The sequence below is a fragment of the Crotalus tigris genome, unplaced genomic scaffold, assembly GCF_016545835.1.
Source record: "Crotalus tigris isolate CLP2741 ecotype Arizona unplaced genomic scaffold, ASM1654583v1 scf7180000017632.1879674, whole genome shotgun sequence".
NCBI classification, from domain to species: Eukaryota; Metazoa; Chordata; class Lepidosauria; order Squamata; family Viperidae; genus Crotalus; species Crotalus tigris.
Window position 1 is genome coordinate 1323289 of NW_024096526.1, and position 16880 is coordinate 1340168.

Sequence of the window (16880 nt, forward strand, 5' to 3'; positions counted from 1 at the left end):
TTAATGTTGCCGAGATTGAGAAAACCTGATAAACTATCAATCTTAGTCAAAGTGTTAACGGTTACCACTTTTTCTTGTGACCAACAGACACATGCTTTTGAAGAAATCCGCACAGCCTTTCTGCAATCTGGATTGCTTAAGCTATTGGTGAAGAAGTGTAGCAAAGGAACAGGCTTCAGTAAGACTTGGCTTCTGCGAGACCTGGAGGTAACATAACAATGCATTTAAGTACTGGGCAAATTCTTCCCCACGTACTCAGTTATTTGATTATTCTGTACATCAGCAGTTCCTTCTCATTCTTGCAGTTTTATATTCTTTGTAATTTCAATCTTTCTAATTGTGCTGCAGCTATGGGGAAGGAATGTTAAATGGATGTGTTGCTAGCCTTTTTGCTCCAGACTGGAATGATATACCCAGCAAACCTAAACTGAATGGAAATTGATGGAGGGAGGGGGGCTGGATGCTTTGTGAGTCTGTTATGGAACTACACACAGCAAAACTCTGAGACAGCCTTTTTGAGAGTAAGAGTTCCATGGCACAATTCAATGAATTAATGTTCACTTCATCACTTACCAATATATTATTATTGCTTATGTTCATGCTTTATTGTTCAACTACTAAAATTGAAGAGTATGGCTGGAGGCTAAAGAGGAAGCAGCTTTACAGAAGAGAAGCAAATCTGGCCTGTAATTTGTCTTGTAGCTTCAGTGGCTTTCCAATGGAATTTAAGTTGTACCTTGTCTTTGTCCTTGCAGATCTTGTCGGTCATGCTTTATTCTTCAAAAAAGGAGATAAACTCCATGGCTGAGCAGAAGGACTTAGAATTCAATGAGCGAGATCATGAACAAGCAGTAAATGAGTCTGTTGACACTTCTGATGCTGAGCAGAATAGGATGGACCCACTGGAAGGCTTGGATGAAACCACCAAAATATGCTTCCTGGTACTGTTTTTTAATGTACAGTGGATGGGGTGGGGACAATGCTTCAGTTGCTCTCAGAAGCACAGCATGTAAGCTTGCGTTGCACTGTACATGTTGTTTGAAGTTCTCTTCATACAACAAGGGATTAGTCCTCATCAAGGCAAAAGACAGACCTAAGAATACAAGCAGAAATTTAAGATTAGTGTTTCACTTGGGGGAGAAGGCTAGTGGTATTGTACAGTCATACAATTCACCACCTCTGCTTCAATATTCAACTTCAGTTTGTCCCAAAATCCAAATAAAAATCCTATTAGAATGTTACAATGGCAAAAATACAAAATCCAATTATGCCTGAATGATAATACTATCAATGATGTACTATCAGTTTCATGGACTCTAGTCAACTTTGAACAAATACACAGTTAGACTCCAAAGTGAAGTCTAGTCCAGATGTAAAACTTTTTCTTGAACAAATCTATCTAATCTTTCAGGTAACACTAGGCTGATGTTTTTAGTATTTTTACTTCTTTGCTGTTTCCTGTGATAATAAATGTAATGAATTGACAGAAATTGCATTGACACTCCCACCCTCCAACTTTTGCAGGCAGATCTTAGCCAGCCAGCCAGTATAATGATTGTATGGGGTGGGGGTAGGGTATTTGTGTTGTTGTGGAAGCCTAACAAAATAATTCAGATTCAAACGTTGACTCTACCAATGCAATACTTCCTCAGTGGTTTTTAGGGGAAAAGAAAAAAAAGTGACTTGGATTTTTGGTATTCACTAGCAATGAAACATCTGGTAAAAAAAAAATTGCAGTTATTAAAAAAAACAACCAAGCCAAAACTAAGAATCCAACAATTCAACCCTGAGCTACATTGTCTACTATTAGAAAGTATTTTCCTTCTTCTCACCTAATCAGAGTTAAATCTATTTTCAGATGACACATGATGCTCTTGATGCACCTCTACATATTCTTCGAGCCATGTATGAATTGCATATGAAAAAGACAGATTCTTTCTTCCTAGAAGTTCAGAAGAGGTAAGAGAATTTTTGAAGCCGACTTGGAATGCAAATTTGTGTATCCATAGTGACTTAATTAATCTATTAATCAAGAATTCCTAGAGAGGAAACTAACAGATGGCCAGGAGTTTATTTTTAAAGATTGCAGGTATTTTGCAATGGGGCAGGAAGACTTCTTGTATTTCTAACTGAGCTGTTGATGATTTTGAATAAGATAAGAGTACCATTTCAGCTTTCTTGTAGGCCAGGTTTTAGTGAGGGGAACTATTTAGTGTGCAAGGAACATTCCATCATGGTCTTGCCCATTTACAAGCTGAAATGGCACAACCCCAGAGAGAGGCAGACCACTTCTGTAAGATACCTTTATGCTATAATCTTTTGACAAAACAGCCATTTCCAAGCTGTTATCCTTTCATTCTTGCTGTAAATCATGGTGGTTAGAGCCCAACACATCAGACACATTTTCTTGACCTTGGAGACAGAGAGAGGATAAACTACTTGCAATCAGTTACCTTGTCTTTGAAAACATGCTTATATTGCAAATTAAAAGTGTACGATATAAAAGATATTCTAAATTGCATGGAACATGGACAAGATATCTAGAAACAAAGAAAGCCACATGACCATATAACTGCTAATATAAAGAGCACTTGATGGGATGAAACACAGAGAAGTGGTTTTAAATGTAGAGATTGATCAGCTCAAAGGTATTGTCTTTACATTCTGACAGTAAAAATATTTGTGTGTCTATTTTTAAAGATTTGATGGAGAAGTACTTACCATGGATGAAAGGATTCGTACATTGGCTCAAAAATGGCAGCCCAGTAAGCGTTTACGTACAGAAGAGCAGAATTCCAAAGCCCTGGATACAGATATGATCATTGTGCCATGTTTGGTGAGTGTATTGTTTTATACAACACATTTTTTTTACTTTGTTCCGTTTATGTAGTAATATCTAATATTTCCACCAAATGTGATCATTAACCATATTAGCCAGAACTGATTAGAATTGTAGTTTAAGCATTTGGAAGGACATGGGCGTAGAAAAATGTTTGTTGATTGCAATGTACACCAAACTAATATTGCTATTCTTCAATCATTCATTGGCATAGCTGTGAGATATTTGGAGAAGCAGAAATTTAATACATCTAAAGGATATTAAACTAGAAACACACAACAAATATGACATATCTGCAGTATCAAACCCTTACCTTCACAATGTACTGTAGAATATTAATGCATGTTTAAATTCTAGTCTCCATTTTGGAGAGCTTTACAAGTAGTCCTCAACCTATGTTCAGTCATTTAGGTGTCAGTGATTAGCTGATTCAGCATGGTATATCAGTCAGGATTTTAGATGTGGACAAGCAAGACTTGAGTTCCAGTCTCCCCACTTAATTATAAAGATCCGTCACAGTTTCTGTTACTGACTGTTACAAAAAAATATATCATACAATACATGGGCAGCATCCAAAAGCGGGGTAGATTTTGAAATGAGACAATTTCACATCTACTGAGACACTCTTTATGTTACAGTCCAAGCCTGCTCCCTGTAGCAAAGCCACTGAAGAATCCAACCCAGTGACCCAGAAACTCATCACCAACACAGAAAGTGACCTCCAACTTAGTTATGCCAAGCAACGCCGCACCAAAAGTTCTGTCCTCCTGCATAAAGAGTTGGACTCCAGAAGCAAGAAAACTGTGCGGGGTTATCTCTACCGAATCAATGAAGCTACTGCTGTCCTCTATGCCAGGCATGTCCTTGCTTTGTTGTTGACTGAGTGGCCTGATGACATAGCAATAAGCGAGGAGATGTTAGATCTCAGTGGCCCAGCACATATGACATATATCCTGGACATGCTGTTGCAGTTAGAGGAAAAACAGCTGTGTGAAAAGGTAATGACTTGTTTTAGTATATCTCTCTGATTTGGGAGTAAACCAGGAAAAGTAGCTTGACACTAGCAGCAAATCAGAACATCAGTCTGTCCTAACTCTGTTGTTTTGTTTCGTTTTGACCAATTTTGTTTTTAATGTGCTAGAAGACAATATGTTAGTCTACTATTCAAGTTGGATTTTAAGGAGGAGAAAAGTGAAACAGAATATTCCCATTTTCCCTCCTTCTGTGTTTTTCTTTTCCTTGTTGTCTGGTTGTCTCAGCTGCATAATTAGATTATTCAGGAAGATTGTTTGACGTTCACGACAGAAGAGATCAGATGTAGAATGTCTGTAAGAAATTGTAAAGCATTTATTTGGCATGTTGAAGATCACAGTTCAGTCTCAAATAAAGCAATCCTAGAATGCCTGAGAATTTGGATAGCTGCTAATCACCGTAAATGGAATTCGGCTAGGTGGACAATAACTGCCTTATTTTCTCAGGGAGAAGTCCTGCTTCCTTTGAACATAAGTGATGTTACTGGAGCAATCCACTAATACTAACAAAGAAAATTCCTTTAGATGATCAGAGTTTTGACCTGTAGAAATGTTCTTATCCATGTAGGGCTCTATAGTGCTCTAAATTTAAAAAACATCTCCTTCCTCCTAGTTTTCTTGCTTAAGTTGGAAAAAAAGGTTTGAAATTGCTTCCTAATCTTGTTCAGGATGATCTCTAATTAATCTTGTTCATACATAAATCTGTGAATCCATTCCAAATAGGAGAAATAGTGAATATCAAGTACACCTCTACCAGTAATCTATGAGTAAGTTCTTTTCTCACTTTTAGACGTTAGGGTCTTGGGCAAAAGCAGACAAGAGCCATCCAGGATCTCTCTGTATCTTCTCTTACTTTACCTTTCTTGTTTCATTATTCATCACACCCACCTGTATTTTTATTAATACCAAACTTAACAGTACTTTAACCAACATTTATTTTGTGAATCACTTTGTGTGTCATTCCCTCCCCCTGATCCTTCCTACAGATTCTACTGAAAGTGCTTCGTGGGTGCAGTGGAACCATGCTAGCAAAGATGGCACTTACAGCCTGTCAGTTCATGGAGGAGCCTGGGATGGCGGTCCAAGTGCGCGAGTCCAAGCATCCTTACAACAATAATACAAACTTTGAGGTACTATGCTTAGTAGTCTTGACGCCAGGTGAGCAAAATGTCAGTCATGCTTGCATTGGCAGTTCCAGATGAAAAAGACCGTCCATCTCATATTGGTCCATTTTATCAAAAAGGTGGCTATGGCCAACCCAATTAAATGCCTTACTGAGGACTAGGTACAAGATTACCAAAGAAGAAATGGCGGACTGAAGGCAGTTCCGCAAAAAGTGAAACTAATGACTGAGTGAAATGAAGAGTTGGCAGGTAGCCCCGCTCTGATAAGTCCTCTCCAGATGAGGAGAGAACATGCAATTACTCACGAGTGCTGCAGACTGTTGTTCCTCACGAGGAGACTGTGAGAAAGAAGTCTCTGGCAGGTTTAGAGCTCTGGGTGATGAGGAAATGGCCATTTTGCTCAAACTCTGGTTGTCACCTTTGAAAGGACACTGGGTTTGTATGCTTCCTTTTCTAAACCCTTTCGGAAATTACTTATTAATTGCTTTTCAGCTACTAAGAACTTTTGGATCAACAAGTGTTATAGCACCAGATGGGTTTCCTTTAGTCCCTAGTAAAAGAAGTTTTAAATACAAGTTTAAGGATTTTAAAAAATTGCTCGGAATAAACAACAAAAGGATGATTAAAATTTTGATTTTAGAAAGTTACAAATGGATTAAGGGGCCAGATAAGATATTTCAATTTTGTCTTGCAGTAAGATTTTGATATTGATTGTAAAGAATCCTTCCCATTAGAAAATGTTTTTTTAATTCTTAAAAATATTTATGTAATAAAATAAGATTTTAAAAATTAGACTAGAGGGAAGTAAAGATTACAATTAAAGGAGAAAAACATTTAAATTTGATTCTAACAAGATTGACAAGTAAATTTTAAAATGTCAGGCAAAAAGGAACCAGCTGATGTCTTAATAATTAAAAGAGATATACAAATAATCAATCAATAATGACTTGGATAATTTTTTTATATTGGATTTTAAATAAAGACTTATTAAAGCTTTGAAGAATTTTGTGAGAAATGACAAAAAATGAAAAGAAATCAAGTTCTGGGACATTATTTGAAAGGACTAAAGATCAAGACTGTTAGGAGTAAAAGTAAGGACTATAGAGTTGTTTTGATCAAGGGTAATAATGTTATTTCTGGTAACCCTTAATGGGTTTTTGCCGACCTCCAGATAGAAATGATGAGGCTTTAGAGATTTGTTTATACACAAGAGATGGAATATGGGTAGAGATCATTTGTGTTTTAAAAGAAGATGATACGTTGCTAAAATTATTTGACAAAGATATCATAGCCACTTCCTTGACAAAAGGAAACAGTAGGTATGGATGGCCCACTATCAGATGAATTCACAGTTGATTGAATAACTGTACCAATACACGGCCCTTAATGCATCTGTAAGGAAGGAGGTATCTCAGGGTCTGCCCGAGGCTCAGGCTCTTCAACAAGGGGATAGAAGGGATGCTCATCAGATTTGCAGAGGATACAAAACTGGGAGAAGTTGCTAATCCCTCAGAAAACAGGTTTTAGGTTTTTTTAGACTTGAATATTTATTTATTTTTATTCATTTTGTATGCATTAAAATTGTATATCTCCCCTTTAAGATGATTCTAGACCAGTGGTCCCCAACTTTTCCAGATTGGTGGGCCAGCGGGGGGGGGGGGAGAGAGGATGGTTCTGTGTGAGTGGCAGGTGCATGCATGAGTGCGTACAACTCTGTTTGTATAAGTAAATCCAGTGCTTTTTTTCTTAAAAAAAAAAAAAAAAGGTGCCGGAACTCACACACGTCATACAACCCGCGTTGCCTACCCTACAAGGTTCCATCCAAAAAAGGTGCCGGAACTCTGTTCTGAGCGTTCTATGAGAAAAAAAGCCCTGAGTAAATCATTTAAGGGGAGAATCGGGAGGACTGTCTCTCAGAAAGTGGAGCAGGATAGCTGCTGAGGTTAAAAACAGCAGACACCGAAATTCCTTGAAAGAACGGTGAAATAAATCATTTTATTTATTTAAAAACGTTTGAAGTGCTTAACCTTTATCTTTTGGTGAGGTGGTTAGACAGGCCCATGCAACTTTATATAGAGCCAAATGGTAGCTGGGCTGCGTGTTCCTCTTCATGGACTAGGCAAGGATGCCTTTTGCAGCCTACCACTCATAACATTTTTTATTCTCCTTGCATCAGAGGCATAAAACTATCAAACCTCCACAGTGATTTCCCCATTTTTGAGCCGTAGGATTCCAGCAGGTTTTCTTTAGTCATTTTGGTTGATCGGCTTCTACCCATTTGGTTCATGTTGGAATGGGACTGTGGAACACCACTAATGTTCATACATTCTTTTATCCACAGGATAAAGTTCATATCCCTGGTGCTATCTACCTCTCAGTCAAATTTGACTCTCAGTGTAATACCGAAGAGGGATGTGATGAATTGGTCATAGCCAGCAGCTGTGACTTCACCCACGATCGTCATACATTCAGTGGGCCTCCACACAAATGGACTGATTTTGAACTTCCAGGTAAACTACAAAAGATTTCTTCAGGAAATCAATTATCCCTTATTTTGAAGATCTGTGTCAGAAGTAACAGTATAACAGAATAACAAAGTTGGAAGGGATCTTGGAGATCTTCTAGTCCAACCCCCTGCTCAAGCAGGAGACCCTATACTATTTCAGGCAAGTGGCTGCCCAGTCTCTTCTTAAAAGCCTTCAGTGATGGAGCACCCACAACTTCTGGAGGCAAGCCGTTCCACTGGTTATCCCAAAGATGCTTTTTCAGGAGGCAACTGGACTTCCTTGTTTTTCTTTGAAGACGTTTTGCTTCTCATCCAAGAAGCTTCTTCAGCTCTGACTGGATGGTGGGGAATGGAAGGATTTATACTCCTGCAGACAGCTGCCCATTTGCATTCTTTTAGCGAGTCGTTAAAGCTACCTGGACGCTTATCTGTGTCTTCAGGTCATCTGAGTAATACAAAGCTGCGTAGAGTCACTGTGAGCAAATAGACGGCTATATAAATATTCTAAAACAGTGTTTCCCAAACTTGACAATTTTAAGGCATGTGGACTTCAACTCCCAGAATTCCAACGCTGGCTGTGGAATTCTGGGAGTTGAAGTCCACATGCCTTAAAATTGTCAAGTTTGGGAAACACTGTTCTAAAACAAACAAACAAACAAATAAATCTTGATGGTTAATTTTAAACCCATCATGATTAATTCCAATAAGAGAAAGAACTTTTTTAAAAAAATAAATATCCTAAAGCAATTTTAGTACCAATTCTTATGATAACTACAAATAAAAAAAAAAATAAAAATAGTTAAAGAGGCGAGTCTCCCTCCTGCAGGTGTATGAAAGAAATAGGGAAGCCTTATCAAATGGGTCACTTCAGCCTGTATGAGAGAATCTTTCCTTCTTATTTGACAGGAGATACACTATACTACCGATTCACCACTGACATGAGCAATACCGAATGGGGCTACAAGTTTACAGTAACAGCTGGTCACCTGGGGAGATTCCAGACAGGTCAGTTCTGCTCAGTACTGGAGCATTTTATTATTACTTGGTGGGTATCTTTGTGTAGGGACACTAAATAAAATAATAAATACGTACGTCGAGAACTTAAGAAGATCTAAGTCAGTCTCCTTCCATCAACACAGAGAGTGACCCTCCAACACATCTAAACAGGGGAAGTCAGAGTGCTGCCCTAAATAAATAAAAATAATTGTACTATCTATCCTGATTATTTTAGCTTTATGAAATTGCTTTTCTAATCTCCTCAAGTATACTGTATGTTTTTCTTTAATTCTGTATACCAGCTTAGTTACAAACGTCTCTGCGGATAAGAATATAGGATTAATTAAAGAGAAGAATACAGAGACTTAAAAGAACGCATAGAAAATGCAGTGTGCTTATATTGAATTTCAGGCTTTGAGATCTTGAAACAAATGCTGTCAGAGGAAAAGGCAATTCCTCATATTCCACTTGCTGAAGTTTGGGAGTGGCAGGTGGGCGTGGCCTGCCGACAAATTGGACACCAACGATTGAAAGCCATCCACTTGCTCTTGAAGATCATACAGTGCAGTAGTGAGAGGTACAGTTTTTGATCCTACTTTTGCTTTCCTTGAGGGAGTTCCCTGCTCTTGTGTTTTTGCAGAAAATGCATAATCCACAGTACTACTGGATATCATGTCATCTTATGATTTTGAGGGCTATATATTTTCATTTTAACCCCTTTGTTTAAATTCTCAGTTGGAATTGAAAGTGTAAAATGTTCTCTCAGTTCCAAATTGAAAAATGGAAGAAATAGTTTTGACTCACAAGTGGTTACTTAGCTTTTTTCATACTTCTTTCTTCATAAATATTGACCTGTTTTTCCAATGAATCCAGTGGTAAGTCCTTCCCAACCACTCTCAAGGCAGCACTTCAATTTCTTCTGCAGCCTCTAGAGCAGGCGTGTCCAACTTTATGAACTTAAGATTTATGGATTTCAGCTCCCCGAATTCCCCAGCCAGCATGGCTAGCTGGGGAATTCTGGAGGTTGAAGCCCACAAATCTTAAAGTTAGTAAGGGTGGACATCCCTGCTATACATAAAGGGATAGTCTCTTCTCCCAGTTGTTGATTTGCCTTGCTCCAGAGACAATGCAGAGCTGTGAATTCTATGGGCCATTCATGTGACCAAAACAGTCAGACCTTTTCCCCCTCTCTTTTGTTCCTTTTCCCTTTAATTTAGTACAGGTGCCATGATCAGCAGGCTCGTGTAACTTACTGTCTCAGAGGATCTCTGCAGTGGCTGACGCCAGGCAGAGAGACTGGGCCCAGTAGTGCAGCAGTACTCCCCCTCATCTCACTGTGGTATTCCTTTCTATGCTTCCCCAAGAGGAAAGAAGAAGGCAGGAAACGTTGCCTTGGGTTGCCAGCTGGCACAAGTCACAAGGGCTTTGAGGGCAGAGTGAAACATCACCAGTCCCCAGCTCAGACTGAGATCCCCACCACAGTAGGCAAACACCCTCCTGCCACTCTTGTAGGGGGATTCTTGCCTCCATCCTAAGGAGAGACTTAGGCTCACCATCTCAACTATCATCTGGTCAGACGCAGAGCCATATAGCAAGGAAGAGGAATTCTCCTCAGATAAGGAACATGACCAGCAGTTAATCCCCAGGTCCACTAGGCTTAGTCAGAAAGCAGGTTTTTCACGACTACTTGGGAACATCTAGACATCAGTAGGCTTGAAAGACTCAAAATCATTTGGCCCTTCGGATGCCCCAAAGGTTCTAATCAGAAAAATAGGTAGGCACCTCAGGACTCCATCCCGATTTGCATCAGTTGTGTGTGGTTTTCACATCTCAGTGCCTTATCCTTCTGCACCTCTTTTTCTTGCTTGGCATTCTAATGCTGGGGAAGACACTCTATTTCCTTCAAGAAGAAATCTTGAGCCCTGCCTCCGTAACAAGTGGGCAGAAGACGCCTACTATCAATTGTTCCAGCTCCATTGTGGAAAATGAACATTTACATTGCACCTTTTTAGTGTGGTTTTGAGTAAAGTTAATACTTCAATTCCTAAGAACTATGGAGATAAAATGGTATTCAAAATAGTAACTTGAGAAATTGGTATGCATAGGTAAAACAGTGCTTAGCGGTCATGCCATTTACAGTGCACTGTCTTTCATGCTAATTTTAACACACCTTTTTTATTTTCAGAGACTGTGATCTCACTTTGCTGAAGCCACTGTGGCATCTTTTCAGCCACATGGAAAAAAACATGAAGTTTGAAGTGACTAAGCCAGGGGTCCTTCTTCCACTTCACCGGGCACTCACTGAACTTTTCTTTGTTGCTGAGAGCAGAGTTAGTGTAAGTCATTTGTTTTTCTTTGTTTTGCAGACCACAGATATATATTCCTATAGTTTGTTTATGAGCCTCACTTTTTCTGTTTGCAGGAACTTGGGTCTCTGCAGGATTACTTGCTTGCCTTAAATACGGAAGACCATCTCTACCACTGTACAGCCCAGGTAGGACAGCCTGTTCCTCTTCTAAAGCCCATATGGGTGGAGTCCCTTGAAGAGTTGAAACAAATTTGAAATGGGAACTGCGTGAAGTCTTTTGGAATGACTAAATTGGCATCAGGCCAATGAATCCAGAGACATCGCTCCAAAAATTAGCTCAGATACCATAGTAAGAAGAACCAAGTGTTTATTCTATTATGTTCTAAATCTGCTTTCTCTGAGTGGGGAAAACTGGCTTTGAAATTCAAATTAACATGCTGAATTGAACCTGATAAAAACTTAACAGTCGGTGGCATTTCTCGATAGTAAACGTGATATGCTTTTAACCATCTTTCTGCTTTTTTTAATTGTTTGTTTGTTTGTTTAACAGGCCCTGAAAAACATTGCTGCTATTAGTCTTGCCATTAACTATCCCAACAAATCAACAAGTCCCTGGAATGTCTAGGAATGTCTTTTGCTGCTCAGAATAACTTAGTTCTTGTCCAGAGGAACCTTGGTGCAAGCGTTTTCGCTCGGCTCCCGAATCAGAGAAAGGCAGAGGCCTTTCCTGCTTCAGTGTATGTGCACTCTTCAGCCAGCCAACCTTTCTTCCTCCCCAACCTAGATTCTGTAAGAGCAAAAGCGCACATCTGGGGAAATGGGGGAGAATTCCCTGGAGCACTTCCGGTGCCATATGCACTTCATATCTCTGGAACAGTATTCACCCTCTGAATCTTGGAAGAAAAAAAGGCAGGGAAGAGGGGATGAAGTTCCCCCAAAGAAGGAGAACTCAGGGCATCTTCTGGCAGTCATCGCATCTTCCGGTCATCCTGTGCATATCCTCTACCCAGAAGGCTAACGAGCGAATGAACTGGAATTAGCAAGTAGCAGCCTGTGAACTCCTGAATGAAGATGGAAGAAGCAAGATATTTAAGAGGGTTTTAGGCTACAGCATGGCGGAAAACTGAGTTGCTGCCTTACACCCTTTTTTTTTTTTTTTTTGAGATGGGGGCTCCTTCCCTAGCAAGGGCCAGCTTCCAGGATCCAGATCAGTTCCTACAAATGAGCAAAAAGAAAGAATGTATTTTCTGAGAAGAGCAGGGTAGATTATCTGGGCATTTATGGAATGATAGTGTTGGGGTAGAGAACCAAGAAGCTGGTAGTTTTCCTTAAAAGTCTGTCTTTCACAGATAGCTCCAAACTCCTAAAGATGTCATACAATAAAAAATTCCCATGGCCTGGAATTTACAGTATTTGCTCATAAGAAGGCAAGAGAAAGGAATTATTTTTTTCCAATAAGATCACCTTGAGAAGAGGGGGGATGCAACGTGGTTTTTCCTCCCACAAGATCTTAGGAATACTGTGGTGTAGAGAAAGTGAACTCTTCATCTTGCTTTTCACAACAATAACCACAGAGCTCCTCCTGAACTGGGAAGACATAAGAAGATCTCAAACATGAAATATATAGGCTTTAATTTCTCACCTCAGGAGGGAAAGTAGCAATGCAGGGTAGGGGAGATTTTGTTGTTGTTTTTTGTCCTCTCCCAGGACAACTGCATGGAAAGCTAGGTGCTTCTATGTGGAAACCATATATTGCCAGCTGTATATTTATATTATTATCAAGCTTGCCAGTCATCAGTTGTGCTTCAGTACGTCTTTCAGGATTTTCAGAATCCAGGGGAAAACGCACCTGGAGGATCTGAACATTGTGATGGCAAATCAGTGTAGGGACACACATCAAATATATTGCTCCTGCTGAAGCATTAAAAAAAAACACCAGTGTTTTCTTTATAAAATGCCTTTTTTAAAAAATGGTTGATCTTTTGAAACTGAAAGAAAGAGATTCAGTGTTTTTCAACCTTAGCAACTTTCAGAAGGGCAGACTTCAACTTCCAGAATACCTCCAGGCAGAAAGGCTGGCTGGGGAATTCTGAGAGTTTGAAGTCCGCACATCTTATAGTTGCTAAGGTTGCAAAAACCTCAGGCTAGATATAACTGCTGGGTGCTTGCATATTGGTCTTCATGATTGTGCCAAGGGGCTGGAGCTTTCCTGGCTTAAGCAATACACTATAGGAAAAGTAGAGAGTGCTTGACTGTTTACAATGGCAAATGTCAATCAATGCAGAAAAACCTCCAATTCTCTCTCATCTCTTTTCAAGAACAGAAGCCATAACCAGCACGATCAGCTTTTGGCCAGGATGCATTCTCTCACACAATCAGATTTTCCATAAACCATCAATCCTAGGAGATGATCCCTGTTGTAGCAAAGATATCTATTGTCTTCCGAGCTGTATGTTGAGACAAGCTATGGGTCACGTGCAGCCAGATGGGAAGCATTTTCTGAAGGCCATTTCAATGATAGTTGTATCCAAAGAGGCCAGAAATCCATTTGGAGAGCAATATTGCTCCTGTAAAAAAAAAATCACAATTTTTAAAAGGCAGGATCTTTTGATGGATAGCTTATTGAAAGGGAAAAGGAACTCATGACAACTGGAGTCTCGGCTTATTTTTCATTCTCTTCCAAAACAAAATTGCAAATTTTATTCATGGTACATGGCATGACCTGAGACCTGTAATCAACAGTGTCATGGTTTCAATTCCTCCTGTTTCTGTTTGGCTTATGATGTGTCCCTTTCTATATAATCATATAAATATTGAAAGGAAAGTAACAGTAACCTTGCATATTGCTTTTCCTATGACCAATAAGAATTTTGAAGCTAGAAAAGATTGAAACCATCTTTTGTTCTAACCTCTGTACAAGGAATTTACTGGGTCACCGCTGAGCATGAACATCAATCATTGCCTTACATTGATTGCTCTCTTCATTTCTTATTTTTCTCACAAGGAAGAATTATGGCCTTTGTTTTAGCTAGCGTGAAAGATGCACATTATATATTGAATTAAGTCAGTTAACAAACATTGCAGTTAATAGTTGTAGTAGTTTCAGATGAATGCAAAATCTGAGATTTGAAGGGTGAATGTGGAGAAGAAAACAAGAAATGTGCCTACAAGTGATTATTGTGTATCTTAAATTGTATCCAACATATCGAGAGACTATTACCATCCTAATGCAACTTTATTTTCCCAAAATAACACTTAAATGTTAATAGTCATTAATTTTCTTAATGCTTATTTGGGGGGGGGGTTTTCAGAAAAAAAAATTTTGGTTGGAGGAGGATAGTCTGTTTTAGTTTAACATTATTAAAATCAACTTCTTAGATTTATTCCTGTTCGGCTTAATATGTATTTAAAAAGAAGTTATAAATGCGATGAATATATACAAATGAAGAGATATATTGTAAAAAATTATATTAAAAATGGAAGTACCCAAATATGTGACTGATCATTATGTAAACATATTTGTTGACAATCAGCAAAAGTATTTGAACTGTAGGAATTCCAAATAAATGTTTTTGGACTAACAGACCTTTGAGTATAGCATCCTTCTCCAAACTGAGGCCTTCTGGGTGTGTTGAATTAGCTCCTATCATCCCCATCCAGTGTGATGGGAAGGATATCTCAACATATTTGAAGGGCATCAGGATTGGAAAGGTTGGTCTATAGATAACTGCTTTATTCTCTCATTCTCCTCCAGCATTGGCAGATTCTGTCCTTGTCCTGTTGATTGTGTTCCCCCATTTCAGTGCCCTCCAGTGTGTTAGGAATGGAATCCCATCCAGAATTTCCAGCTACTCTAGGTTGACTGACTGGGGAATTCTGGGAGTTGAAGCCCATACCATCTGAAGGCTGCCAAAGTTGAGAAACACTGCTAAAGATGATCAACCAGGGCACTTTTCCACTTTCCATATATATTCTTTGTGTAGTATGAAACAGGCTGATGGTCACTTCTGTGGCTTTAGTTGGCAGACAAGGTTTGTGAATGGTTTTTTATTGCTTTCCCACCTGATGTCCTGCTATGCCACCTCATGGTTGGAGGGAAGGGCTTCCTGGAAGAGAAACAAAGAACGCTGTGAAGTTATTCCAAAAATACAGTGTATCATTCCAGCAGGATCACCCAAAGCTTGAAGGTGATTTCAACTGCCCAGCTAAAGCGAGTAGGTACATATATCTGACATCAGTATTATAGGAAGATGCTGAAGGCAAGTGACCACTTTAGTAACAACAGCAAACAGTCATACTGTGTGGGAGAAAGCAATGATAAACTATTCCTGCACTTTATCAAGAAAGGCAGATGGGCACACAATATAAAGTGGTTGACAAATAATGCCAGATGATAGACTTCTCAGGTCACATGGCAGTATTACTACTGAGGAAGAACGGAATCTTTCGGTGTACTAGTGTATGATGCAGCTATATTAAAGCCCTCTGGATGTCTACTTTCTGATGTTGCCCTACAAGAAAAGGCTGCAGACTTATATGGGAACATGGAAATTAAGAAAGATGAACATGGGAAGTCACAACACATTGAAAGATTAAAGGAATCAACTACTAGACCAGTGGTTCTCAACCTTTTTAATGCCGCGACCCCCAACCGGTCGTAAGTCGAGGACTACTTAACCGGTCGTAAGTCGACTACTCAACTGGTACAGCACCGTTTGCAGAATGGGACTTTTGGCGGGCTCAGCCGGGCAGAGACTGCCTGGACAATTCCTATTGGCTTTTGAAAGCCAATAGAATTAGACTCTATTCAAGAGAGTCTATTCTATTGGCTTTCAAAAGCCAATAGAATAAAAGGGAGTAGCACAGCTAAGGAAAAGGGGGAAAAAATGGCGGATTGTGTTGTTTGGCAACCCCCGTGAAATGGTCGTTCAACCCCAAATGGGGTCCCGACCCACAGGTTGAGAACCACTGTACTAGACAATAATGTCTTGGGTGTCAGCAAATTGAAATTGAAATTCCCCAGCCAGAATTCCCCAGAATTGGAAACTTTCAGTAGATCATACTGTTTACTTGTTGGAAAACAGAAACAAGAAATTGTGTTGTTTTCATACAAGAAAAGCAGTACTTGGATGCCATGCAGTCAGCAGATAATATCAGTTAGATTTCACAGTCAATACAGCATTTCTCAACCTTGTGAACTTTTCAGATGAGTGGACTTCAATTCCCGGAATTCTCCAACCAGCATGGGTGGGTGGAGAATTCTGGGACTTAAAAGACACACCTCATAAAGTTCACAATGTTGAGACACCCTGCTTTAATAGGATTATTATCCAGTTTGTGCTTCAACTGATGCAGAAGAGGAGGCTGACAAATTTCATACTCAAGTTTAATCTGAAATTTATAGTCTAAACAATGCAAGCAGGATGTGCAGTGGTTTTTCTGCATCGCATGAGAAAAGCACATCTTCCTTCCCCTGTCCTGACCACTTTCTACAGGGAGACAATCGAGAGCATCCTGTCATACAGCATCACAGTCTGGTTTGGAAACATCACTGCTTCAGATAGGAAGGCGGTGCAGAGAGTGGTGAGGATGGCCAAAAAGATCATTGGCAGTTCCCTCCCTCCCATCCAGGACATAGCACAGAAGCGTTGTTTGAGCAGGGTCCATAAGATCATCTGGGACACTACACATCCTCTTCAAGATCTGTTTTCCTTGTTACCTTCTGGGAGGACCCGTAGGAGAACATCCAGATTCAGCCATAGTTTCATTCCATACAGCATTAACCTTGTGAACTCTCAAGCTTCCTCCTTCCGTTATATATTCAAGATGGACAGTATTTAATATTTATTTGTTATGTATATGTAGGGGTGTGGGTCTATACATATGTTGTACATAGTATGTTTAGGTGTGTGTCATGTATGTGTTTCACCTTGAGAGCGGGCAACTAATTTCATTTTTGATGTGTGCCGTTGTGCCCACAGTAAAAAAAATGACAATAAACGTTATCTTGTTGGAAACTGGAATGCTGAAGTAGGACAATATGGCCTAAGTAACAGAAATGAAGCAAGATGATAAC

The 16880-nt window shown here is 39.5% G+C and overlaps 1 protein-coding gene across 1 annotated transcript in view; it reads left to right on the plus strand.

The window, feature by feature from the left end:
• Window positions 1-14295, plus strand: part of ZZEF1 (zinc finger ZZ-type and EF-hand domain containing 1) — a 75160-nt gene extending 60865 nt beyond the window's left edge. The window contains exons 44-55 of the mRNA XM_039334652.1: window positions 88-207; window positions 756-941; window positions 1859-1959; window positions 2701-2836; window positions 3478-3837; window positions 4857-5000; window positions 7336-7504; window positions 8407-8505; window positions 8908-9073; window positions 10682-10832; window positions 10919-10990; window positions 11355-14295. Coding sequence (XP_039190586.1) covers window positions 88-207; window positions 756-941; window positions 1859-1959; window positions 2701-2836; window positions 3478-3837; window positions 4857-5000; window positions 7336-7504; window positions 8407-8505; window positions 8908-9073; window positions 10682-10832; window positions 10919-10990; window positions 11355-11429 — 1779 coding nt within the window. The 3' untranslated portion in view covers window positions 11430-14295. The remainder of the gene's footprint in view (window positions 1-87; window positions 208-755; window positions 942-1858; window positions 1960-2700; window positions 2837-3477; window positions 3838-4856; window positions 5001-7335; window positions 7505-8406; window positions 8506-8907; window positions 9074-10681; window positions 10833-10918; window positions 10991-11354) is intronic.
• The last annotated feature ends 2585 nt before the right edge of the window (window positions 14296-16880 follow it).